Source organism: Astyanax mexicanus, chromosome 16, assembly GCF_023375975.1.
Source record: "Astyanax mexicanus isolate ESR-SI-001 chromosome 16, AstMex3_surface, whole genome shotgun sequence".
NCBI lineage: Eukaryota > Metazoa > Chordata > Actinopteri > Characiformes > Acestrorhamphidae > Astyanax > Astyanax mexicanus.
In genome coordinates this window covers 34,616,964-34,643,853 of record NC_064423.1, presented here as the reverse complement: position 1 = coordinate 34,643,853, position 26,890 = coordinate 34,616,964, and the positions used below count along the sequence as shown (strand labels likewise).

Here is a 26,890-nt window from a genome sequence, read left to right as displayed (position 1 = left end):
GATAGATAGATAGATAGATACTTTATTGACTGTATATTATGCTACAGCTGCATGGCCTCAGTATGGAAACATTGTTAGAGCTTCACTTATCAATCTCTGTCTTCAGGTAAGATCGAGTTTACATGGCAGCAAGTGATGATTGGCATCCAGAGCTCCATCATCATGTTCCCCATCAACCTCTTGATCGTCAGCATCTTCAGAAACACCCGGCCAAGAGAACGAAAGCCAGAAAACGCTCCTAAACCGCAGCCCAAGATAGATTCTACCAAGCAGGGGAAAACAGGACGGGTGTCCCCGACTGACCCTCCCTCTCCACAGACTGAGCGACAGATCACTCCTGATACTGTGATTAAGGTACTGCACACCAGGCCGGATGAGCCTTTCATTTCTGACACAATATATATTTTTTATTTTAGTTCTAGGATGAGATATTAATAATAGCTGTGATATATTTTAGGACATCAAAAAGATAGCCCAGTCCCTGTCCAAGGTTCTGAGGAGCCCCATGCCAAGGATGGACTGTGGGAACATGGATATTAACGCTCTGCTGTCGCTGGTTGAGGACATTATTCGGCAGCAGAACCGCGCGGGTGGCGAGTTTTACTCTGATGACTGCAAGAAAGAGCTTTCTCTCTCTCTGAGAGCTGTGAATCTGCAAGGTTTGGACTCAACATGCTCACATACTCACCCTGGTTTAAAGTTTTTTCTTGTTTCTGTCAGCTTGACAGAAACAGATTAAAAGAAACCTGTGAAATGCCTAATTTCCCCTTTCAGCACTGTTTAAAAAATATCACTAAAAATGGAACTAAAATTTCTGCATTTCTTCTCAGTCATTTCACTGCGTTAGTTACAGGTTACAGTTTCTGAAATATCTATATGTTATATTTTTTCATATGAGCATCAGCAGTTATGTACAGGAGTTAAGTAAATAAAGTTAAGGTGTATTTTATATGTCATTAGTTTTTTTTATTTAATCAAAAATAAAGAGAGTGTGTAAACATAGCAGGAAAAATTGCACAATTTAAATGTTTACTGTTCCAAAAAAAACTTACAAAGCCTTATATTTTACAGTGAAAAGACCCTCATATTAATAATATTCAGATATGTGTGGACAGGGCTGCTTACCAAACCAGCTGCTTCTGGCAGTCAAAAGGAATAAGTAATTTAATAACGATAGGGTGACCATATTTTCATGCGTGTAAACCAGGACACACGGGACCGGTTGGGGGGGGGGTGGGGGGTTTGTTGGAGAAGGGGGGCTGGCGATGGATTATGGAGCGAGGTGTGTGTACTGTAACAGTGATACTGAACTGTGATTGTTGGGGGGGGGGGGGGGGGGGTGTTAGGTGCTCTGACTGCTCTCACTGAGGCGGCTCAGGGATTATGTCACACGCAGCGCCGTGGTCCAATGAAGGTAATTTAAAAACCAGGACATTTTCTCACTTTTAAAAAAAAAAAACAGGGATGCCAGGGACAGGACGTGAAATACGGACATGTCCCGGGAAATACCGACGTTTGGTCACCCTAAAAAAACTATAATCTACAGTGAAAAAGCTCCATTTAAACCCTTTAAACTTAACTTTAGCCATATAGAGAAATACTTAATGTTTTCCTGTTTTTCTGTTTTTAAGACTGAAATGTTCATAAACAGCAGGATGCACTCTAACCTTGTCTTTCTTCCACTGCTGTTTTCTTAGTTCTTACATGGCAGACAGTTTTTATAGGTGTGTGTATATCTCTCTGCAGCACTATCACTTGATAGTGGAAAAACATTGTTTTTTGACCAGTTAATTTGATTTATTTAGACATTTTTATGTGATATGAGATCAATAATTAAATACACTGCCTGGACAAAAAAAGTCACCAAAGTCCAGAGCTTAACCTCATTGAGAATCTTTGGGATGTGCTGGATGGAGAAGAGCTGCTTTGTGCAGTGGTCAGACTCTATCATCATCAATGCTGCTGCAAGATCTTGGTGAAAAATTAATCCAGCAACAATGGATTGAACAAAATCTTGTGACATTGCAGAAGCTTATTAAAACTAATGGTGGTGACATTTTTTGGCCAGGCAGTGTAACAATTATCAGTATCAGCCCACAATTTCCATATTGGTGCATAGCGGTGCATAGCGGCCATGCTGGTTGCTATGCTACAGGGGTTGGACAGTGAAACTGAAACACCTGGTTTTAGCCCACAATAATTTATTGTGGTGACGGACAGTTCTGGAGGAAACAGGAGAGCTTAGGTGCACATTGAATTCTGGGGGATTTATGTTTTTTGGATACAATCCAGGTTAGCACCCGAACATCCCTTTCAGACAGCTTCCTCTTACAGCGTCCACAGTTAATCCTGTTGGATGTGGTTGGTCCTTCTTGGTTGTATGCTGAAATTACCCTGGATACCGTGGCTCTTGATCCATCATAAAGACTTGCTGTCTTGGTCACAGATGCGCCAGCAAGACGTGCACCAACAATTTGTCCTCTTTTGAACTCTGGTATGTCACCCATAATGTTGTGTGCATTGCAATATTTTGAGCAGAACTGTGCTCTTACCCTGCTGACTGAACCTTCACACTCTGCTCTTACTGGTGCAATGTGCAATTAATGAAGATTGGCCACCAGGCTGCTCCAATTTAGCCATGAAACGTCCCACAATAAAATAACAGGTGTTTCAGTTTCATTGTCCAACCCCTGTAATAGGATGTGTATAAAACAAAAAACCTAGTCAATATAAATCTTTGCAGATTAAGCTCCCCCTAGTGATAGAGATCCCTAGCCAGACATGCTTAGGCATGATTGTTAGTCTCTCTCTCTCTCATTGTAGGACCTTTTTGAGTTGCTATCATGTTGTTTTTTTGTCCATTTCACCTTATTGACAGAGGGCAGCCCTGAACGCACTTCAAACGAGAAGCGGCACCTCTACAGACAGTATCTCTACAAGCAGCTCCAGAACGTGGAGAAAGAGCTGAAGCTGCTGGGTCCGTCACGGTTCTCCAAGCCGGACGGCTACAGCCGGGCAGTGCTGCAGGTCCAGAGCATGAAGGGACTGCTGGAACCCAACCCTTTCTCCAGCTCCAGCGGGGACTGGTACTCCGGCAGCTCCAGCCCTGTGGAAGGTGGAGACAGTGGAGACAAGAAGAAGAAGAAGTGCTGTCAGAAAGGTCTGCCCTGGTGGTTCGTGTTTGTGGGCTGGTTTCTTGTGGCAGCCACCAGCGGCGTGTCGGCGTACTTCACCATGATGTATGGGCTGACCTATGGGAAACAGAAGTCCATTAGCTGGCTCATTTCAATGCTCGTGTCTTTTTTTGAGAGTCTCTTCATTACCCAGCCAGTGAAGGTGAGAGACTCTTAATAATTAATTAATTTATTTTCAGCTTAAAGTGTTTTTAAACAACATTTTTTTGAGTCTTGCTTCATTTCTTTCCTTGTTCTCTTTCAGGTGCTTGGATTTGCTGTCTTCTTTGCTCTGGTGCTGAAGAAAGTTGATCAGGAGGAATATGGCGACGTTCCCATTGATGGGAATCTTCCAAATTCAGGTAAACTGAAGTTTTAGAGGTGTGGCTTTCCAAAATTCAGAGTTTGTCCAATATGTTGGAAACGTGCTGGGCAAGACCGAGTACAAATATTAAGATAAGAGAGACAATAAAATAATCCTTTATTAATCCCACAATAGGGAAATTTGCAATGTTACAGCAGCACAGAGGAATTGACAGAGAAACAGGTTAGGAAAATATATAAACAAATAATGATAAATATATATACAGGTGTTGGACAATGAAACTGAAACACCTGTCATTTTAGTGTGGGAGGTTTCATGGCTAAATAGGAGCAGCCTGGTGGCCAATCTTCATTAATTGCACATTACACCAGTAAGAGCAGAGTGGGAAGGTTCAATTAGCAGGGTAAGAGCACAGTTCTGCTCAAAATATTCCAATGCACACAACATTATGGGTGACATACCAGAGTTCAAAAGAGGACAAATTGTTGGTGCACGTCTTGCTGGCGCATCTGTGACCAAGACAGCAAGTCTTTGTGATGTATCAAGAGCCACGGTATCCAGGGTAATGTCAGCATACAACCAAGAAGGACCAACCACATCCAACAGGATTAACTGTGGACGCTGTAAGAGGAAGCTGTCTGAAAGGGATGTTTGGGTGCTAACCCGGATTGTATCCAAAAAACATAAAACCACAGCTGCTCAAATCATGGCAGAATTCAATGTGCACCTCAACTCTCCTGTTTCCACCAGAACTGTCCGTCGCCACAATAAATTATTGTCGTCTAAAACCAGATGTTTTAGTTTCATTGTCCAACCCCTGTAACTTCTCCTGTCCTATGAATAGAACCTTATTTAACTTAACATATTGGAAAAAATAAAGCATTTTGTATAAATGGACCATAACGTTTGTTTGCCTTTTAAGTATTTCTGAAAGAACCACATACAATAAGATTGTTTATAGCATAAAATAATTTAAATATAATATAATTAAAGCATATTTGACTGTCTGCAGATGATCCAGATGCTGTGCGCTTTGCCCGAAGGGACAGCACCTGCAGTTTCTATCAGCCCCCTCCGCCTTCTAATATCGAGAAGATGAGGAACAACATGATCAAAGAACAGAAAGTCTTCGGGCTGATCCGAGAGATCCTCAGTAAGGCAGATTCTCAGTAATAAAGCTGATGATGTGCTGAATGAAGCAGTTTGTGTAAGATAAGATGTTTGCTCCTGTTGTTTTAGTCTACATGGGCTTTCTCTGGATGCTGCTCCTGGTGGCTTACGGTCAGCGTGATCCGAACGCCTTCTACCTCACTCAGCACATTCAGCAGAGCTTCAGCAACGGCATCTCAGACAGCATGACCCACGGAGAAGTGTTTCAGTGGGCTAACAGCACCCTCCTAAATAACCTCTTCGGGCAACAACCAGGTATGTTTTTATTAACATATAGGTACTGTATGTTCCTAATGACTAAACATAATGGTTGATTGTATGGACAATGACCCAAAACATACTGCGAAGGCAACCCTGGAGTATTTTTTAAGGCAACAAAGTGGAAAATTCTGCAGTGGACGAGTCAATCACCAGATCTAAACCTGATTAAAAAAAAAATAAATAAATAAATAAAAACAGCAACAACTGTAGACAGATGTGGTAAAGATCTGGCAAAGCATCATAAAGTATGAAATCCAGTTTTGGTGATGTCCATGGCTTTTCCAGACTTCAGATATTCATCGCCTGCAAAGGATTCTTAACAAATTATTAAAAAGGACATTTTATCTATGGAAAAGTTAATTTTTCCAATGACGTTTCTGCCCCTAAAATGAGGAGGCTTTGTAGAAAAAAACATGAAGACTGTTTCACTGTCCAAATATTTATGAGCCTACTTTCTCATTGAAGTATTTCAATTTATTTTTTATCTTGTTCACAATCAGATCAAATAAGGACAATTTGAGGAAAAATGCAGCATAAATTACAACAATATTTTTTTCTAATATACCAACAAATGCCCTTTTTGTGTTTTCCTCATTGACAAAATTATTTAACCCCTTAGTCCCATTCAACATTAGTATTATTACAACTCCATTTGGCAGTAATAATGTCCATCAGACTTGAAACATAGCTTGCCACAAATTTATTTCAAGATGGCGGCACCCAGAGACTTCAAACTGATCAACAACATTTGGCAGTTGAGTGGAAACTTGTGTAAATTAGAGCTTTTAACTAAATTCTCCCTTTAATCTTAAAAAAGCCACTAAACCCTAAACCATATTTTTTCCATTAACAGCTGAAATGTGTTAATTTGAAGCAATGAAACATACCATTCCTGCTTAAAATTTGTATAGTAATTTACTAACCTTAAAAAAATGCTTTTATTCTGGTAATTTCTGCCTCTGCAGCCCTCTCTCAGGTTTAACTGTGCTATAGTTGAGGATGATGTTTCTGTGTACTTTGGTAGGCAGACGCTCGCAATATGCAAATCAGTCCACCCACCTGCTGACGTCTAACCATCTGCGTCTCATTACTATCAGAGGCACACTGCTCAGCCAGTCAGATCTCCCTCTTGCCGCGCCTCTAAACCCATACATCACCCAGTGACCCTCCTAAACTGCCTCTCTGACTTTTTAGCCTTTTTTAAACTTGAGATGAGGGAGGATTCAGCGAAAATCAGGGAGTTCAGTGCCCCTTTAATGTCTTGTTTTGCGTTTTGCTCTTTTAGGTTTCATCACAGACGGAAACTCGAAGCTGGTAGGGAACGCTCGTCTGCGTCAGGTCCGAGTGCAGGACGGATCCTGCAGGGTGGACAGATCCATGCGGAACTCTGTTCCTGACTGCCACGCTCCGTACTCCTGGGACATGGAGGACCTGGGCTCGTATGGTCCTGGCTGGAACCCCTCGATAGATGCCAACCTGTCTAAGACCCTGCCCACCCCCTGGCAGTACCAGACCCAGTCCAGACTCAGAGCACACCCTATCTGGGGTGGGGTGGCTGTGTATAGAGGAGGAGGTTTTGTAGTGGACCTGGGACCCAACAGAGAAAACGCAAGCAGGTAACGGTCCATCTACCGTATTTTTCGGACTATAAGGCGCACTTAAAAACTTTTAATTTTCACAAAAATTGACAGTGCGTCTTATAATACGGTGCGCCTTTTGTATGGATTTTACTCGTCAGGTTGTAAGGAGCAGTAAACACACACTCCGTGCAGCGTTATAGAGAGTTTCAGTGCTATACAGAGTCCAGAGCCGTGCAGCTCTGAGGCTGAGCAGCAATAGCATTAGCTAGATGCTAACCGCTAAGCTAGCTAGCTTATTCACTGAGATCAGTATTATCTCAATTTTACTCGTCAGGTTGTAAGGAGCAGTAAACACACACTCCGTGCAGCGTTATACAGAGTTTCAGTGCTATACAGAGTCCAGAGCCGTGCAGCTCCGAGGCTGGAGCAGCAAATAGCATTAGCTAGCTTATTCACTGTTCAGAGATCAGTATTATCTAAATTTTACCCGTCAGGTGTAAGGAGCAGTAAACACACACTCCGTGCAGAGCCGTGCCGCTCCGAGGCTGGAGCAGCAATAGCTAGATGCTAACCGCTTAGCTAGCTAGCTTTTTCACTGTTCAGAGATCAGTATTTTTTAAATTTAGCACTTTTAATACTGCTGGAGCAGTATTATTAGAGTTAGATGCTAATCGCTAAGCGTTCACCGTTCAGAGGGGAGTTATCGGCCTGTAAGTCTGTGCTGCTTTGCCTGGCTAGCATTAGCTAGATGCTAAGCGCTAACTCTCTCAGAGGTGAGTTTTATCAGCCTGTAATCTGCTTGTTTACCGTGTTAAAACAAGCTACGGGGGACGAATCGCTAGCTAATATCTCACTGTCTTACCAGAACACGCAGGATTACTCAGTGTAACGCTGTCGTTTAAGTTTGGGTTAACTTTACTAGTTTAGGTGACTAGCTAGCGTGCTAGCGGATAGCTATGCTAACGCTGGTGCAGCAAGCCTTAGTGGACATCTGGAAATCTAAGCTTACTGTAAATAAACTGAAGCATGTTACTCACCCAAATAAACAGTTTTCAGGAGAGGAATCTGTGTAGATTAATATCCAGCACTCGTTTGACTTTGAAATAGCTAGATTTGTATACGGAGACGCTCCACCGGCAAGCGACCACCCCCGGTGGGGGAAGGGAAACATGGCGCCACCCCTGTTCACTTTGATATAGGCACCCTTTCTAGTGTCACTTAACGCGCCTTATAATGCGATGCGCCCTATGTATGGAAAAATAGCAGAAAATAGGCGTTCTTTGATAGTGCGTCTTATAATACGGTGCGCCTTATAGTCCGAAAAATACGGTAATTAACCTAACCTTAACATTTTCAGGTGTTTCTAAAGTGGTTGATAGGAGGTTGCGATAGTGTTACTAGGTGGTGCTGTATTTTTTTTTTTTTTGTTTGCCGAATGGTTGCTAGGCAGTTGCCATAGTGTTGCTAGGTGGTGCTCTATTATTTTCAGGTGTTTCTAAAGTGGTTGATAGGAGGTTGCCATAGTGTTGCTAGGTGGTGCTGTATTTTTTTTGTTATTTGCCAAATGGTTGCTAGGCAGTTGCCATAGTGTTGCTAGGTGGTGCTTTATTTTTTTTAGTTGTTTGCCGAATGGTTGCTAGGCAGTTGCCATAGTGTTGCTAGGTGGTGCTGTATTTTTTTCAGGTGTTTCTAAAGTGGTTGCTAGGTGGTTGCAATAGTGTTGCTAGGTGGTGCTGTATTTTTTTTTTAGTTGTTTGCCGAATGGTTGCTAGGCAGTTGCCATAGTGTTGCTAGGTGGTGCTGTATTTTTTTTTGTTGTTTGCCGAATGGTTGCTAGGCGGTTGCCATAGTGTTGCTAGGTGGCGCTCTATTCTTTTCAGGTGTTTCTAAAGTGGTTGATAGGAGGTTGCCATAGTGTTGCTAGGTGGTGCTGTATTATTTTTAGGTGGTTGCCATAGTGTTGCTAGGTGGTGCTTTATGTTCAGGTGGTTGCCAAGTGTTTGCTAGGTGGATGCGTAGGTGTTGCTATGTGGTTGGTAAGATGTTTGGTGGTTACTATGGTGTTGCTAGAGGCTTGCTATGGTATTCTACATTGTTGCCAAGTGATTGTTAAGTGGTTGCTATGGTGTTGCCTGTTGGTTAAATAGTAAGGTGTTTTTAGGTTATTGCTATGGTATCCCAGGTGATTACTTACTAGATGCTGCTTAGTGGTTGCATGGAGGTTTCTAGTTACTGTGGTATCCCAGGGGGTTGCTGTGGCGTTGCTGGAATAGCTGCACCATCACTGCTGATGTACATGGATTAAAAAAACACACTTAAAATCAATAAATGACAGACTTTTGATTTTTCTCCTCCACAGTTCTCTTCAGTATCTATTTGAGAACACCTGGCTGGATATGTTCACCCGGGCCATCTTCGTTGAATTCACTGTTTATAACGCCAACGTGAACCTGTTCTGTATCGTCACCCTGATGTTCGAGACCACAGCTGTGGGTCAGTCCTGTTCTCCTGACCTCTCTACGGTTATTTAAATGTGATTTAAATAAGATCCAGCAGGTTTTTAAGCTTCTCTGTTTCTGCAGGAGCGTTTCAGTATCGCAGCGAGCTGCAGAGCGTCCGGCTCTACCAGTCCACCGGCGGACTTCATATATTTGTTATGGCCTCTGAGGTCGTCTACTTCCTCTTCATCTTTTATTACATGTTCCAGCAGGTCAGTAAGTTCACAGTAGAACAGGCTTTCACTTGTTAAGGTTGGTTTTATACAGCTCTGTAAAAAATGAAGAGACCACTTCAGTTTCTGAATCAGTTTCTCTGATTTTGCTATATAATATAATTTATGTTTGAGTAAAATGAACATTGTTGTTTTATTCTATAAACTACAGACAACATTTCTCCTGAATTCCAATTAAATATATTGTCATTTAGAGCATTTATTTGCAGAAAATGAGAAATGGCTGAAATTACAAAAAGATGCAGAGCTTTCAGACCTCAAACAATGCAAAGAAAACAAGATCATATTCATAAAGTTTTAAGAGTTCAGAAATCAACATTTGGTGGAATAACACTGGTTTTTAATTACAGTTTTCATGCATCTTGGCATCATGTTCTCCTCCACCAGTCTTACACACTGCTTTGTAAGATAACTTTATGTCTTCACTCCTGGTGCAAAAATTTAAGCAGTTCAGCTTGGTTTGATGGCTTGTAATCATCCATTTTTCTCTTGATTATATCTATCTATATATCTAGAGCTGTATATTTATATGATATTATATAAAACAATAACATATGGATAAATGATAAATGCTGTTTTTTTACAGGGTAAACTGATGAAGCAGCAGAAGTGGGAGTATTTCAGGAGCAAGTGGAATCTGTTAGACATGGCCATCATTATTTTGAGCTGGAGTGCGTTACCTGTTTTTATCAAGAGGACACTTTTGGGTAACCAGAGCATTGAGTACTACCAAAACCACAAAGATGAGTAAGTATGATGAGGGGGTTCATCAGAATATTTTTTTGTTTTCACCACTAATGCTTTAATTACAGTTATTGCACATTCAAATTAATGAATAATCCTTAAATTGTGAAGGTACCGCAGATCTAGCAAATCTGCTGGCTGGTTGCAGTATGATCTCTAGTGTACAATTCCTGCAGTTAGTTTTCCCTGTGATAATATATAAATTATTTTTCTATATCATAAGAAATTGGGGTTTTACTTTAAAGTGAAGATTGGCAGCATTGGCTAGAACAGAATGTATGTATTACAATATGAATTAGTTTTACTGTCATACAACTGGCTAGTTAATCAATAACACTATTATTGATCAATATTTCTTATATATATATATATATATATATATATATATATATATATATATATATATATATATATATATATATATATATATATATATCAATATTTTCTTAATAATCAGTTAAATCTACAGTATTTAGTTTCAGCCATGTCTTTGAACTTTTATTAAGGCCAAAATACCTTTCACCAGGTAGGATATAGATACTTTCTTGTACTTAAAGGTACACTTTTTATAACTGTACCCTCAAATGTATTAAATTGGTCTTTAGAGGGTCAGATTTGTTCTCTCAAAGTACAAAGTCTTTCCTAAAAGCAGGAAATACAGATTTGTACCATTTAACCAGCCAAAAGGTACATTCAGTTTCTGTATCACTGTACTAATAAACAATATTTTTCATTTGAAAGCCAGGCAATTTTGGATCATCAAGTTTTCACACATATTCAGTTGATGATAAAGTTTATAATCTTTATAATCTTTACTGGTACAAAAAACATGGGTACAAAAAAGACTTTCACTGTATAAGGAACAGCCCTCAGGGACAAGCTTTGTACTCTTTTAAGTATATATCTGTACTTATTTTTCTAAGTTCACAACATTATTTTTGCTTCTGGTCATTTGGGCTGTGTTTTAAACTCAATGAAGGCAGTCTGAGACTCTTGGTGTGAAAGAAAAGGGGGTGGGCCAGTCAAATGTAGAGTAGGCTAGTCTTGCTTAGACTCTAATCTCTACTGCATATTGTCTCTAGATGCGAATTTAACAACATGGAGAAAACTTGCCTTTATTTTTATTTTTTTAGGACAGAAGGAAATTAAAACACAGATTCCATGCTTTTATACAGTCACTGTTATACAGTCCTATAAAATGGCCTAAGGATGCTCCTGTATATTGATCATCTGGATTGACAGATATACATACCATCTTCCTCTTTGTCAGATATGCTGGTTTTAATGAAACCGCGACGGCTGATGCGGTTCTCGGATACATCATCGCTTTCCTGGTTCTGCTTGCCACTGTCAAACTGTGGCACTTGCTGCGCCTCAACCCTAAGCTTCATATGATCACCTCCACGCTGCAGCGGGCATGGAACGACATCTCCGGCTTCATTGTGGTTATGACTATCATGTTCCTGGCCTACTCTGTTGCTGTAAGAACTTCAAACCATATATTTATAGATTTTTATTTATTTGTTTTATCTTCCAATTCAGATGTACGTACATCACTTCACCTCTTTTCTAACTGCTGCTGATGCAGCATTGTTGAGTAGTATCACAGCGCGCTCGGAGGAAAGCGCAGCGACTCGGTTCTGATACATCAGCTCACAGACGCCTCGTGCTGATCGACATCACCCTAGGAGTCATGAGGGGAAAGAGTGCCAACTGTGCTCTCTCAGGGCTCTGGCAGTTGATGGCAAGCAATCTTACTATCATATTGCCAGCGCTTTAAACTGCTGGCCCACTTAGCGCCCCTTTTTTAAACTATATTTTAAAGTAGAATTTAATACTGAATTATCAAATTAAAAGTGATCTCTACCACTATTAATTAAGAATCCTGGATCATGCAGGTTTCAACCCCATACCAAATCTAACACATCCTATTTAGCTAATCAGAGGCTTCTATTATTAGAGTACTAAGTTAGATCGGGGATGTTAAGGTAGCTTCCGATCAGAAGCTACCTTAACAAGCTCAGGACCTGAACTTGCAACAATAAAGCCAAAGCTTAGATTGTTGCACCATTCATGAGCTTGAGCTGGATTTTTATAGTGATAATAAAGTGTGTAATGAAACGTGTTATGGAAAAAAAAGTTAGACAAGAATATATGGCTCCTAGACGGCACAACTGTCTAAGCGTTGGCTTTATTTTTGCAAGTTTAAACCCTGTATTTTTTCTGACATGGAATAAGTCTAGTCTTGGACTGTATAGCATTGTGAATGGATATTTTCCATTAAAAGGAAAATATAGTCTTTGAAACCCAAGTCACGCTTACATAAGTTACACTAATATAGTGCCTTTATAAACACCCTAGGACGCTTTACAATCAGAACCATTTAAACATAACCATTTACACTTAGCACTCATCCACACACACAGCAGTGAGAATCAGCAGCCAATTGTGCACAGCATACTCTTAACCGGAAATGACCGTCCACCTGGAATACTGCATTGGGCATTAAGAAGCTGACTTAATCCATATCTGGGCCATCAATACAATCATACACACATTTACACACACACCAAGACAATTTAGAGTATCCAATTTAACTGATCTCCATATTTGTGGACTGGAAGAAAATTGATTCCCTGGACAAAACCCTTTGCAGACACAAGAAAAAACATTTAAAAAAATCCACCCAGACAGGGACTTGAACACAAGACCCCAGCACCGGAAGGTGAATATGCTAACCACTAAGCCACCATGCCACCCATGATCTGTGGCCTTGCTCTTTCAGGGGTGGGTAAATGGCATTCTCTCCTGTTGTGTTGTTATGCTGGTGAGCACAGGCAACTACTGGTCGATGTATCAGAGCTGGGGATCCGGCGCTTTCCTCCAAATGAGCTGACTAATTAGCGATGCTGCTATGGTACAGGTGGTGTCTGACTTCATGTTCATTATGTATCGGAGGAGTGCTTGTGCTTGTGCATGTGCTTGTGTTAGAGGTGGGTTAATGAGCTAAATTGAAGGAAAATTTGTTTTGTCCCAGTTTGTCTCAAAATTGATGTTTAAAGCAATTATCTGCTAATACCAATGGTCTTCCATCAGTGTAATCTGCTGTACGGTTGGAAGCTTTACTCGTACCGGACTCTTCTCAATGCCGCCCAGACAATCGTCAGTTTACAGCTGGGAATCTTCAACTATGAGGAAGTATGTGAGATTTAATATTAAAATAATTTACTGCATTTTTGATAAATCTGCGCAATATTTCTGTAATTACTCAAAATTTTCTCAAATTCCAGGTTTTGGATTATAACCCTGTTCTCGGAGCGTTTATCGTCGGATCCTGCATCATCTTCATGACGTTTGTGGTTCTGAACCTGTTCATATCTGTCATCCTGGTGGCGTTCAGTGAAGAACAGATACACCATAAGGTATAGATGCTAAATTAGTCATCTACAGATTAAAGCAACAGTCTGTAAGTTTGGAGTTTGGGATTTGGAGACCTCTTTGGTGAGAATGTGTAATTGCACAGAGAATGAGAATGTGGAAGAGTGCTTTAATAATAGGTTAATGTAAATACATTGTTTATTACTTAAATTCTATATTTTAGACCATATTGTTTTGTTTACTTTATTAATTTTTGAAATACCATCAAAATGTAGAAAAGCAAGCACATTCAACAAACCTACCTGACCAATCGATTATTAGAATAAATATATTTGATGTTGCAAATATTGTTATGCCAGGACACTGATAACAATAATTAGAATATTCTGTCCCCTCCCAACTTAGGAATACACTACTGCTTTTAATTTAAAGTAGAACTCAGGTGAAGAATTGACTTTGGGTGTATTAAAACATGATAAAGAGTACTAGCCCTTGTTAAATAGCCCACCTCCGCTCTCCCACAGCTTTCTGAGATCCAGTAATTTTTTACAGTTTGTCCAAACATGCTTTAGAATGGATGATATATATATATATACATATTTTGCCCCTGCAGATAAATCGATTTTTACATCGTTATCCAGGCTCAAAGTAGCTCCACACTTCACTGGCAGAATCCGGAGAGCCCTGACATTTAAAACGAGGCATTAAAAACTTTGAAAGTGTAGGTTATTACGTTTTACTACACCCAAACTCAATTTCACACTGGAGTTCTCCTCCTTCTTCAACCTTAAAGGGTATCTAAAACCCCCTGATTTTAGCTGATTCCACCCTCAGCTCATTTTAAAAATACTAAAAAATGGGAGGGGTAGTTTGGGAGAAGCACTGGGTGATGTATGGGTTTAGAGGTGGGGCAGGAGGGAGAGCAGATTGGCTGAGCTGCAGCAGCAGCAGTAGGTCTCTGATTGGTGAGACGCAGATAGTTGGACGTCAGCAGGGAGGAGGAGTTATTGTATTAGTATTAGTATTGATAGACTGATCTGCATATTGTGATGTATCTGCATACCAAAGTACACGGACACATCATCCTCACCTATAGCACAGTTAAACTTGAGAGAGCGCTGCACAGGTAGAAATTACAACAATAAAAGTTTATAAACTTTTATAACTTTTATAAGCAGGACCGGTATGTTTCATTACTTCTAAGGAACACATTTCAGCTATTAATGGAAAACCATATATGGTTTAGGCTTTAGTGGCTCTAAACTGCTGTATAAAACCATGATTTAATTTCTGTAAGACTCATTAAACAAGCCCATCCCTGTGTTCCTCAGCCGTCCGAAGAGGAGGAAATCGTGGACCTGATGCTAATGAAGATCTGCAGCCTGTTTGGAGTTAAAGTGAAGAACCAGCAGCAGAATGATGCCACGATCGCCAACACAGGACCTTCTGTCATATCATAGACTATATAGCACTTTACTTCTCATTCTGCTTAATGAGATGCTTTTATAGAACCTATATGGACAAAAGTATTGGGACCCCCACTTATTCATAGCTTATTTTCTTGGAAATTAAGTTTATCCTGCTTATGTTGGAGTAACAGTCTTTGCAGTCCAGTTAAAACGTAAGTTAATCCTAGAAGTAGAATTGGATATTTTTGCATTGCTGTGAAGATTTGATTGCATTCAGCAGCAAGAGCATTCATTAGTGAGGTCATGATGTTATATGATAATCACCCCAATTCATCTAGAAAAAAAGTAGTAGATGGAGCACCATCATTCCAAAGAAACACAGTCCCAGTGCTCCACAGCTCAATACTGGGGGTAGTTAAACCACTCTTCTAGGCTATAAAGTGGAAAAAAATATATATTTATTTTATTGGTAGAATAAAGTTCTAATATTGATATAATTAGAAACATAAAATCTACCAAAAATGCCAATTTATGTAATTTATGCACCTTATAATGGAGGTTAGTCAGTGACAGATGCTGTAAATATTGTATATTGAAATACTAGAAATGTCTAAAAATCATATAACTTATATATATATATATAAATATTAAATGATCCAGACTTAATACAAAGCAAACGGGATCATGTTTATCTGCTCCACAGTCCTATTCTATTGGCAGTACTATTCTTATGGAGATGTGGATTTCATTTTCCAGCAGGACTCGGCACACTGCCCACACTTCTAAAAGTACCAATTGGTCTTATATAATATACTAATTTTGTGTTTTTTTATTGGCTGTAAGCCATAATAAACAATGAAATAAATACATGCTTAAAATAGATCACTCTGTATGTAAAACATCTATATGAGTTTCACATTTTGAACTGAATTACTGAAATAAAGTAACTTTTCAATATTCTATATATTTTTATATGCACCTGTAGCTGAATGCATGCTGTAGAAGGGGTGTCCACACACATTTGGCCATATAGTTTATTTCATGCGCTGTGTGTAAATAGTATTGTACTCCACACTGCTGACTGGAACTCTGTACTGTGTTGGCTGCTTGATGTCTTCAGCATGTCCTTTAATACAGTAGTGATTAAACCTGCAACACTTGATGTCTGATGTATCAGTTTCATATTAAATATTCTGTAGATAATAAAAGTGAAGGGTGAATATTTGTGATGCTTTTTAAATTCAGGTATTTTTCTAATAAATCTGAAGCACGCACGCACCACATACACGCAAGGTCATAGGACAGGAACTAGTTCTAGGTATCCTGCCTACCTTTTGCCACATGAAGTAGAAGCTAAAGAACACGGCCACTTGTTTGTTCATGTGGACAATTTATGATTTTCTGACCACTTTTCTTCCTCAAAGATTATGTTCTTCCACTTTTTAATAATGTGTTTTACAATTCTTAATCAGATTCCAGTAAATGTCTCCTCTGCTTGATGCAAATAAATAATTTGACCCTCCTGAAACAGACCAACCCTTCTATATTTTCCACAACCACAGAATGAGTCTTTCCACATGATGTTTAACAAGTGAGAAGCTACTCACTGCATCAGTTAGAGCTAAATAACTTTGCAGTAATTATCCAATGGGAGGCTCTTATTTAACTTACTTGGTTATATCCAGATTGTGAACTTGTTTCTTCTTTTTTTGGACAGGAGGGGAAAATCATGATACATGAAAAATGAATAATCCAACACCATAAAGTTATATAAAAGCACTCTTTGTATCCAAAAATATTAAACAAATGTATTATAATGGGCAGATAAAAATGCTTTTAGTATTTTTTTCATAGGAAATGAAATTGTGCAAATTTCCCTTTTGTATCAAGCAGCAAAAAGCCTGACGAGTGATCAAATTTGCCTGATGTGACTGTGCACATCCTGCGATGACCACGCAGCAACAATATATTCTGCAGGCCTATTTTAAGCCCTAATAAATATATATATATATATATATATATATATATACAGTAGCAGTCAAAGGTTTAATTGTATTTTCTACACTGTATAAGAGCTTAAAAGACTTATATTTTGACTAATGTACACTGAATGCAGGGAAGTGAAATATCTACATTTTATATTTAATAATTTTATTGTAGTTTTATACTTTAAGTTCTTGTGTTCCTCCTCAGTTTCTTAAAAAAATGCTCAAATTCACTTTGCACACATGTTTAAATGAGTTTTTTTAAATAAGACATTTGTTTGGTTTGTATTCTACAAAAGTGGGTCGTGACTTAATGACCATGAGAAAATGGGGGTCCTGGGCTGAGACCAGTGGAGAAACGCATATTCTCAATGTAGAAAATAATAAAAAATAAAAGATAAGAACATTAAATAAGAGTGTGTGTGTCCAAACTTTGACCGGCTCTTTATGTCTATATAGATAGTCCTGAAATCCTTATGTAGGTATTGTTGTGCAGCCTCAAAAAAAAAAAAAAACTAAAACCCTTTAGTGTTATTGCTATTCTCTTGTCACACAGTGGCTCTAAAATGATAAAGGGTAAAAACACTGATGACCATCACAGGACGGCCAATGATTATTGCGACACCAAAAAAAGCCAATAAACTTATTTTTCTTTTTAATGTCATATATAGATGGTTCATCCATACATCAACCAAATGCTTGAGACCTTCACAAATCCAGCCCAATTGTACATGCTCCTATGAGTTATTCGAACAGCTTTCAGGGCTCGCAACGTTTTAATGTCTCCGGTGTCCGAAAGCGAACACTAAGAGCACGATTCTGGAACGATTCTAAACATTTCCATTACAAGCAGCAAAAGGATTGCCACTTACTTTACCGTAAGCAAATGTATCTGACATCCAGACAGTATGGGACGAATCGTCTGCCAAGTAACAAAGTTACAGTTACTTCGTTTTTAAATAGCTTCAATTGAGTTTTAAAAAAAATTGCAGTCTGATACAGAAGGCTAAGAGACCTGAACAATATGAAAGTGCTAGTCATTAATTTACAGATTTCAGGCATCACATAGTGCTATGACAAGTATCCAATATGCTACATTTGAATACACGTTTGACACCTTACAAATGCCTCTGGATGCTCGGCCAGGCTGCTTAAAAATCAAGAGCCTCGGCTGGTATTTACATCGTCGTGAGATCTCGTTTCGTTTATGCAGAAAAAAAAGGTCGACACACTACTGCCAGAGGTATAATCTTACAGAGGCCCTTTGGCCAGAACAGTGAAAATGATTTGAGATTCTGTCCCATTATCAATTTCGATAATTTATAGCCCCCGATGAATGCGAGTGGGAGGGAAAAAAAGAGCTGCCATCATGGTATCCCTCGTTTTTTTGTTGTTTGTTTTTTTTGGATTCCATAAGACAACATTGTCCAGAGCTTCTTTTTTTTTCCACTTGCAAGTTCTTGGTTTATTTTCCCAGCCATTGGTTGCATTTGGTTGCCTTCCCACGTCTACTGGTGCTGTCCAGTTTGATAGTCAGATTGAAGAGTGAGTGAGAAGAACCAGTTCAGGAACCACTACTTGAGGGAACAACACAAGCTTTTTTCACTTCACTACAATCAGTCACAGAGTAAGAAAAGGGGGAAGAGGGGACTCAATTCATTCCAGGGGCACTGCCTCCAAAGTTGAAATTGCTTGGCACCACTGGAGCAGTGAACTTGTATCCCCCGTGTTTCTCAATCATCTTTGATTCTGGAAGAAATTAGAAAGAAAAATAAAATGCATTAAATCAATTAATGATACTCAATTAAAAAGGGGAAAAGCAAGAACATCATACTTCTATAATCTTACAAACCTATGGACATAAAAACCCTATGAAACAAGACATTCTGAAATAGGAAAAACATTGCAAGTTTTTCATTTAATTTAATTACATTTTTCAAAAAAAAAAAAAAAAAAAAAAACTTTATTCAATAGGTTTGTTATAATAACACTAGACGCATGGTTCATACACATTTTAACCAATACATTTCAATATATTATTTTTTCATGACATTCCAGGCCTCCAAGGTAAATTTTCATGACCACACAATTTTTAAAAACATCAGTGCAGACATGGACAATAAAACCAAAAATAAACTAAAACTATAATTAAAAGTATATGACTATAGTAGGTCCAAACAAATCAGATACACTAAAAACACAAAGATTTGAAGACTGAATTTCCATGACTTTTCCAAAAACTTCTGGGTATTTTTATTTTTCCAAATCTTATCCAGGCCTGGAAATTGCTAATTTTAAAGTCCATTACTTTTCCAGTTGTTTTGAGCGTATGAACCCTGTACATGTAGATTTTAGTCACTTTATACACTAATTGGCTAAATGACCCACACATTATTGGTAGTATTTCCTTTTTAATTTGTACAACTACAACAAACATCAATTCTACAAGAAATAATTTATAAAAGTGCAATACAAAAAAAAAAAAAAGTTCTAGTATATAGTATATATAGTGTAGTATATACAATTGCATGTTCTATCTAAATTATCTATAGGTATTGATAGGTGATTAGTGAAATAAAAATACTTTATCTTATTTAAGTAGAAATATTGATTATCTTCACTTTACTTCAGTAATTATATATTTTTTTCAAATGACTTTTTACTACTTCTTCTTACATTTTCACACAATTATCTAACTTTGTACTCCTTACATTAAAAAAAAAAAATAAATAGCCTCGTTACTACCATTTCATTCCAGCTCGTTTTCATTACAGCTTCTTATCGTTCCACAAAAAAAACATATTCAGATAAATCTCTCCATCCAGATAGAGTGAATCTGATTGTGATTGGATGTAGAGAAGTATAAACATCTACCATTCTAACTCCCTATTGGTTTATATTGTTATATTGTGACCAGTCACGCCCCCTTTTTTACTTTTTTTTAACGAGTAAAAAGCTTGAGTATTTTAAACCCTAGTATCTACACTTCTAACTGTGTAATGAATGGAAACACACCTTTGGGTATTTTTATTATATTTATTATTGACACAAAAAAAAGTCCTTTAACTGTTACTGATGTAAAATAATGCGCCATACAAGTGTGTTTTTAAATAGTGTAATTTAATTTATTAGCAATAACAGAACTGAGCTCTAGAATGAGCCATATGTTTTTTACAAGCATCTTCACGAGCAAACGCCGGCTTTAAGACATACCATGTGCCGCTCGTCTCTGATCTGCGAGTGTGCCAATGTCCTGAAGCTGTTTGCCCTGCTCTTCATCCAGAGCCTGGGTGAGTGCCTGGTACCATGTGGGATCACGGGTCTGGATATCTGCACAGAAGAAAGATTGTTACTGTTGAAAAGCATTCTTAATAAAACTGAAGCAGTAATTTCTTTCTACGTGGGAGTGGGACATTTTTCAGCACTATTAAACTGCTCTTACTCTGTAATATGGCTTTGAAGATCTGGTATTCATCCACTGGGTTCTCCTCATCATCCACTAAAGTAGTGTAGCCCTCCAGCGCAGTCTCCTCAGCATCGTCTTCCTCCCAGTCCTCGTCGTCTCCGCCCTCTCCGGCTTGCTTGGCTAGCATCTCCAGGTACTCCTGGCCTTCCTCATCAATGTCATCTTCATCACTTCCAAGCTCAGCTACAAACAAAACAGGTTAAAAAATTTAAAAGAAACATTCAGGCATGGACTCATGTTCACTGCCTTCTACTGCCAATTTCTCAGTTAATCAACTGATTGTTTCTAAACTCACAATAGTGACAAATGCGATAATATACGTAGTCGCATCTCCTTAATATAAGCATTAGTCAAATGTATGTAATGCAGAATTGCAGACCTTAAAATTAAGGAGTACAAAATCAATCTTTTATGTCTTCAGCAGACATGTATAAAGCTTATCTCAGCTTGATCTCTTGATTCACTGAATGATGAGCAGCTTCATCCTACCTGATGACAGTTCAGAGCATCTACTGCTCTGGCTTTAGTGATACTGTGGGTTTGTAATGATGCAGCTCATAAAGTATCAAAGTAAAATTATTTTATATTAAACCCATGGAAAATGTGTTAAAGTAAAAGTGGAAGAAGGAAAAGAAAAAAACAAATACTCCAGTAGATACAGATACAGCATGTTAGTAGTTAAGTAAAGTAGTGAAGTACTTCTACTCCATTACTATACATATTTGGTCTTCAGTACAACAAACGTACTAGAAGGCTCAAAAAATACGTGTTGGAGGGTCAGTGATTACCATCAATTTCCATAAGACACTAATAATAATAATATTGGTTACCATTTTTTCGGAATATTTAACAAACAAACAAACAAACAATAAATAAATAAATAAATAAATTCGCTGGACTATAACGCTAAAAGTAAAGGACAGGAAACTAAAGCTTGTGCTTCTAGTAGTCAGCAAAAAAAGATTCATTTAAAGATGGTTAAACACTACAGATTAATGGCTTGATATAATTCACAAGATATAGGTAATGGAAAGCTTATATTCCTATCTTAATACACAAAGTTAAATGTAATGAAAATGTATTACGAGTCCCTTAAACCAATAAGATCAGATTTCCAATGATACTATTTCCAATTATATGTTCTCTCTGATGTGATTCACTTACACAATGCTTTGCTTGCCATCATTTAACACTACTTTATTTAGGTTATTATATTGTTTACATATAGTGCAATTTCTCTTAACTGTATCAATATAGCAGTCCAGCCCTACACCATATCCACAATATTAACTTTCTCTTACTGCATTTAAGGTGATACACTTTCTACATTACTTCCTCCTTACCATTGTCCTCATCCTCCTCTCCATCTTCTTCATCGTCATCGTCATCATTCTCATGCTCAGCCCTGCAGGCGTAGGCTCTCTTTAAACCGCTGAAAAGAAGAATGGTAGCTGGGAGGAGCTGACCGGCTACTTGATTGATAGCCTGTGGCCTCTGCTCAAGATCCATAAGAGCACAGAGTCCTAACACACACATCTTTCTGTCGTGGAGTCTGCCAAACACAACACAATAAAATACTGTTAATAAAACTGTGCAAACAAAAAGTAATGGGGCATCATCTCCTTCATGTTCAAATAAAGATGTAGCCTGCTTTATTTACAGCAGTTCTACAGTCCAGGGAAGACTTTCTACATGTGATGTGAGGATTAGATGCATGCAGTGACATGCCACTAGTAAAGTCAGAACGTTACGATGATCCAGCCCACTTCTTCAAACTCTAAATCATCCAAAAACATTTAATTTAGACCTATCACGGTTCTTACTCTCATTTTGCTTCTCGTTTACCTGCTCCATAAAGTCCTATTTAATTGGCAAGATGTCTCTACAATCACTTACACATTTGTCTCAGCTAGGACTGTCACAATAATTACATTACCAATTTATTGTACAATAAATGGACACAACCTAAATAATATTTTATAATCGTAATAATATAGTCTATTTTTTATTACTTGTCAGTTTGTCTGAATTACTGTTCACTGTTATACATGTGAACAGTCATGCAATAATGACCAATGCATCAATAGCTGTGACTGGGGAATTATTATAATATATTATTATATACATTTATTTCCCAAACTATGATAAAAAAAAAAACAGCTGTCTTTATAAGTGAACAATTGCTTTGTTAAGCTATTGTATTATTAGCATTTAAACGGTCACATTGCAATAATTTCTAGGACAACACATCTTCCAAAAAAGGTGCAACTTAAAGGGTCTTATTTCGCTAAAATCCACTTTTTCTTGTTCTTTGTAAAATACTGTAGGTCTTCTGAGTTATATATGATGCTGCACATGAAACACTTCCTCAAACTCCATTGAAACCCTCAGGATTCAGGTAACAGCGGAGGAGAACCAATCAGGGGCGATATTTTTGCATGTATGAATATTCATGAGCAAGAGCCAAAACCTGTCTTTCTTCAGAGACCAGTAATTCAGTGATCTAAAGCAGGGCTAAATAAAAACACCACTTTTTTTCACAAAAAAAATAAATAAATAAAAAAAACAGCTCACGTGACATTCATTCATACTAGAGACCACAACTAGACCCTTTAAAACAAATGAAAAAACGATGGAATGAGACCTTTATGTAGCTGAAAGAATTGATCACGTTGTATACGTACCCAAGGAAGCAGTCGATGTCTTTGAGCCACTGGGAGATGAAGTGGTTGGTGATTGGTTCAGTGTTGTTGGGGAAGCGCAGGTTCTCCAGGGTGTTGAGCAGCAGAGGAGGGCTGTAGTACAGAGCAGCGATGGCCACCTGCAGACACATGGTCCTCAGCTCACTGGTCTTCACCTCCCGCGTCAGACGCTCCAGCGCTGTGGTTACGAACAAGGGCACCACCTGCAGAGACAGCCAAGGTGAATTTAAGCATTGTATTGGCAGCAGTGCATGAAATGTGTGTGTGTGTGTGTGTGTGTGTGTGTGTGTGTGTGTGTGTGTGTGTGTGTGTGTGTGTGTGTATGTATGTATGTATGTATGTATGTATGTATGTATGTATGTATGTATATGTATATATATATATATATATATAAACATATATACACACACACACACACACACACATATATATATATACACACATACATACACACACACACACACAAAGGAAATCAGAATAAGTAGGAAAGGGAGGGTCTAAGAGGGATTGTTCAGTAATAGAGTCTCTAGAATTTACTTAGAGTGGTGTAACAAAAAAAGAAATTAAATTAATTAAAAATTCAGAGATTTATGTTGAATAGTAAGACCGGAAACTCAACCACTAAGAAGATCATCTCCGAATAACATTTCCTGTGCTGAAGGAAACCAGCAACAGCAGCATAAGGCTACGCCAGGTTTTACTTGTGTCAGCCAAGATCAGAAAGCTGAGGCTGCAGTGGGCACAGACTGAACAAAACTGATGACTAAAAATCCTGGGGTCAGGTAGGGTCAGGGCTCATTGACCCAGGCCTGCCTTGTATCAGCAGTACAGGCTGATTAACACACTTAAGACAGCACTATACTACTTCAGAATTCAGCTCAGGTAACATTTTACACCATTGCATAGTATGCAAATTTCCAGCATACATACAATATACATACACATAACTGTTTAGACTTAAAGGGTTAAGAAAGGTACCTGGTCAATACCACGTCCTTTGCACTGGAGAATGATTACTTCCAACAACTTTGCAGCGTGACACTCTGGGTCCTCTCCTGGGTCGCCTGTCAAAATCTGAAAAGAAGAAAACACTAGTTACAGCTTAGTCAAACAGTCACTGCCAATGTGTCCATCAGTGCTTTCTAATGTAACAATTATTCTACAAGAGAACTGAGGATTGTGCGTCAGTTATTTTAAGAATGGGTCAATGAACACAACACATAAGGTGCTGGTGCTGCAGCGCTCCAGTGGAAAGTGGTACTTTTTTTAAGTGGTATCCATGCCCATGTTTTAAACGACACACTTCTACTACAATTACTACATTAATAAGATACCTTTCTAATGGTGGTGCTATTTTATATAAATGAAAATTGCATCAGTCACATTACAATCCCTAGAACATCATTCTACAACTTCTTTGATCTACAAAAGCAAACACACAGGCCAATATTTATTTAACTTTATTCCTGTACTTGAATTAAGTTCTTTATGTTTCAAAATTCTGGCAAAAGCTGGTAAACATTAAATATTTAATATTACTGAACATACCAAAATCAGTTTGTCCAATATCGAGCAACCCTATAACACATCTATTGATCACCCTTACCTTTTTGCACATGCTGTAGATTATTTCAAGGTACTTCGTATCAGACAGAAGCGTGTCCGTGTCGACTGTAACATAGTTGTGAAGGAGAGGCATCATATCTGCAAGAAACAAAAGAGCAAAAAAAGTTGACTAAAAGCGAATGTTTCCATTTCCGTACTCTTAAAAGAATACCATAATACCAAGATTGTGATGGATCTTGAATTCAAGACAAACTACTGCAGTGTTATTTGGAGTCAGGACTTTATTCTGAAATTTAAACTGAGAAAAAAGGAAGCAATGACAGCAAGTGATGTCACCAGCGAGTGGTTCAGCGATCTAAAGTGCTGCCACTATGATCGGGAGATCTCTGGCTCAAATCCCACTCATGCAGCTTACCATCAGCGGCAATGCTACATCAGCAGCAGTTGGAAAAGTGGCGGTGGCTGACTTCACACTTTCAATACTTTTCAAAATTTTAATACATTTAATATACAAAAAATGAAAGCCTTGTGCTGAGCAGTTCAGCTTCCAGCTCTCTATTAATAAAAAAAAAGGGCAGAAACAGCCCAGCATGTTTTGGTCAGTTCAGTACCACAGTACCAAGAATGTAGGTATCAACTTCGAGGCAAAGTAACGGTCCTTATGACATTAGGGGTGGACGATACGGCTCTAAAATAATCACATGACATTTCATGGTATTTTTGCAATATTTATACTCTTGGCGATATAACAAATCATTGAACTAAAAAAACAACAACAAAATAAATTATTCATTATTGCACAAGACACACCCCTAACTGAGCTATAAAAAATATTATCAGATATATAAAAATGTATCAGATTTGTAACAGAAGTCAATGATCCAGAATGTTATGATACTAATAATGCACTCCAAATATCTCCATATATCCAGGATATATATATTACAGTAAAATAAATGATAACGGACAGATATAAGCTGTCTCTAGTAGATATAAAATGGGAAATAAGAACATTCTTCTATGATAATTGGGGGTGGGTGGCAAGGCACAAAGTTATAAGGGTATAGTGGTGGTCGATGTGGCTCTAAAATAATATCACGATATTTCAGGGTATTTTTGCGATAACGATATACTTGGTGGCGATATAGGAACACTAAAAGAATTCATTCATTTCAGGAATATAGTATAATAGTATAACAGAATAATCATGTGGCAAAATAAATAATAGAGCGTAAAATAATATAATGCAGCAAATAATATTGCAGAATATTTAGTGCATGCATATAAACTGCAAACTAAAACAATTATACAATAAATACACCTAAAGCTTCACAGTAAATAATAGACTACTTTTAAGACAGAACAGCCCTATTATCACGATATGGATTTTTAATATCATGATATTTCTGTGTCACGATATATTGTATACGATATAATATTGCCCACCCCTATAAGGGTATAATATAATTCACGATATTCAAAAATGTTGGCGATATTTTTGCATCTGATGCGATATGGCACACCTCTTATTATCCCAACAGTCCTGTAACAGCACTCTAAAAACTGCTTGTTGATCCCAAAATCACCAACTTTACCTGTAAAGTAGTCAAAACCATCCTGTTGGAAGACCTCAAACACCAGAGGAAGGAGCTGCCACATCTGAGGAGACACCTGCTGACACGTCAGACTGTGGGCCAGGGACAGGATCTCTTCGTAGAACTCTGGGAAACACACACACACACACACAGTAAGGCACCTGACCCGGATAAATATAGGAGCCACGGCAGGAATGTTGAACCTGCACTGAAAGGTCAGAGCTCACCTAGAACGTGCTGCTGCAGCACCGTGCCGATCACCTGCAGGCAGATCCCCTCCAACTGCTGCGTGATCTGAAACCAGACAGTACAGTATTCAGTCACTGGAGCACCGACTAGCTTCTTCCCAACAACACAAGCTCATTAAATCTGGCAAGAGCCAGAAGCTGCAAAAACAGAGCTTTTAATAAACACGGACCGCATCCAACATAAACCCAAAGTTAGAAACTAATCAGATGGCTGTGTGGATGCTCACTGTGCTGGCCAGAAGATATTATATATACACACTATCTGTGGATCCTGCATATGAGGCACAATAAAACAGGCTAGGGAACAGTGCTTGTTCTTCAGAGCTTGTGGGTGGCTGGGAAGTACGTCAGCATTGATATATAAGGCAGAATGAATGGACATTCAATCATTCTGGTTTAGTCAACACTGCTATGTAACAGGGATGTACAATAAATCAGCTATTAAAGGACACACCACTGATGACTAAGAATGCAACCATTACTGCAGCTCTTTTCTAATATCTAGAACTAATAAAGACCATTAAAACGGACGTTCTATCTAAGATTTTTAAGGTGGA

The 26,890-nt window shown here is 38.4% G+C and overlaps 2 protein-coding genes across 2 annotated transcripts in view; one reads left to right on the top strand and one right to left on the bottom strand.

Annotated features, from left to right (window-relative positions):
- Nucleotides 1–16,011, top strand: part of pkd1l2a (polycystic kidney disease 1 like 2a) — a 50,572-nt gene extending 34,561 nt beyond the window's left edge. Inside the window, exons 28-41 of the mRNA XM_022687052.2 lie at nt 107–354; nt 458–659; nt 2,879–3,336; nt 3,439–3,535; nt 4,511–4,651; nt 4,738–4,923; nt 6,215–6,545; nt 8,869–9,002; nt 9,092–9,219; nt 9,827–9,987; nt 11,255–11,465; nt 13,081–13,182; nt 13,275–13,406; nt 14,694–16,011. Coding sequence (XP_022542773.2) covers nt 107–354; nt 458–659; nt 2,879–3,336; nt 3,439–3,535; nt 4,511–4,651; nt 4,738–4,923; nt 6,215–6,545; nt 8,869–9,002; nt 9,092–9,219; nt 9,827–9,987; nt 11,255–11,465; nt 13,081–13,182; nt 13,275–13,406; nt 14,694–14,822 — 2,660 coding nt within the window. The 3' untranslated portion in view covers nt 14,823–16,011. The remainder of the gene's footprint in view (nt 1–106; nt 355–457; nt 660–2,878; nt 3,337–3,438; nt 3,536–4,510; nt 4,652–4,737; nt 4,924–6,214; nt 6,546–8,868; nt 9,003–9,091; nt 9,220–9,826; nt 9,988–11,254; nt 11,466–13,080; nt 13,183–13,274; nt 13,407–14,693) is intronic.
- A 1,383-nt stretch (nt 16,012–17,394) lies between these two features.
- ipo7 (importin 7) overlaps nt 17,395–26,890 on the bottom strand; it is a 31,883-nt gene continuing 22,387 nt past the window's right edge. Inside the window, exons 17-25 of the mRNA XM_049465384.1 lie at nt 26,313–26,379; nt 26,086–26,211; nt 24,531–24,628; nt 23,903–23,998; nt 22,907–23,127; nt 21,566–21,774; nt 20,199–20,405; nt 19,970–20,086; nt 17,395–18,505 (exon numbers count right to left, since the gene is read on the bottom strand). Of these exons, the coding sequence (XP_049321341.1) occupies nt 18,408–18,505; nt 19,970–20,086; nt 20,199–20,405; nt 21,566–21,774; nt 22,907–23,127; nt 23,903–23,998; nt 24,531–24,628; nt 26,086–26,211; nt 26,313–26,379 (1,239 nt within the window). The 3' untranslated portion in view covers nt 17,395–18,407. The remainder of the gene's footprint in view (nt 18,506–19,969; nt 20,087–20,198; nt 20,406–21,565; nt 21,775–22,906; nt 23,128–23,902; nt 23,999–24,530; nt 24,629–26,085; nt 26,212–26,312; nt 26,380–26,890) is intronic.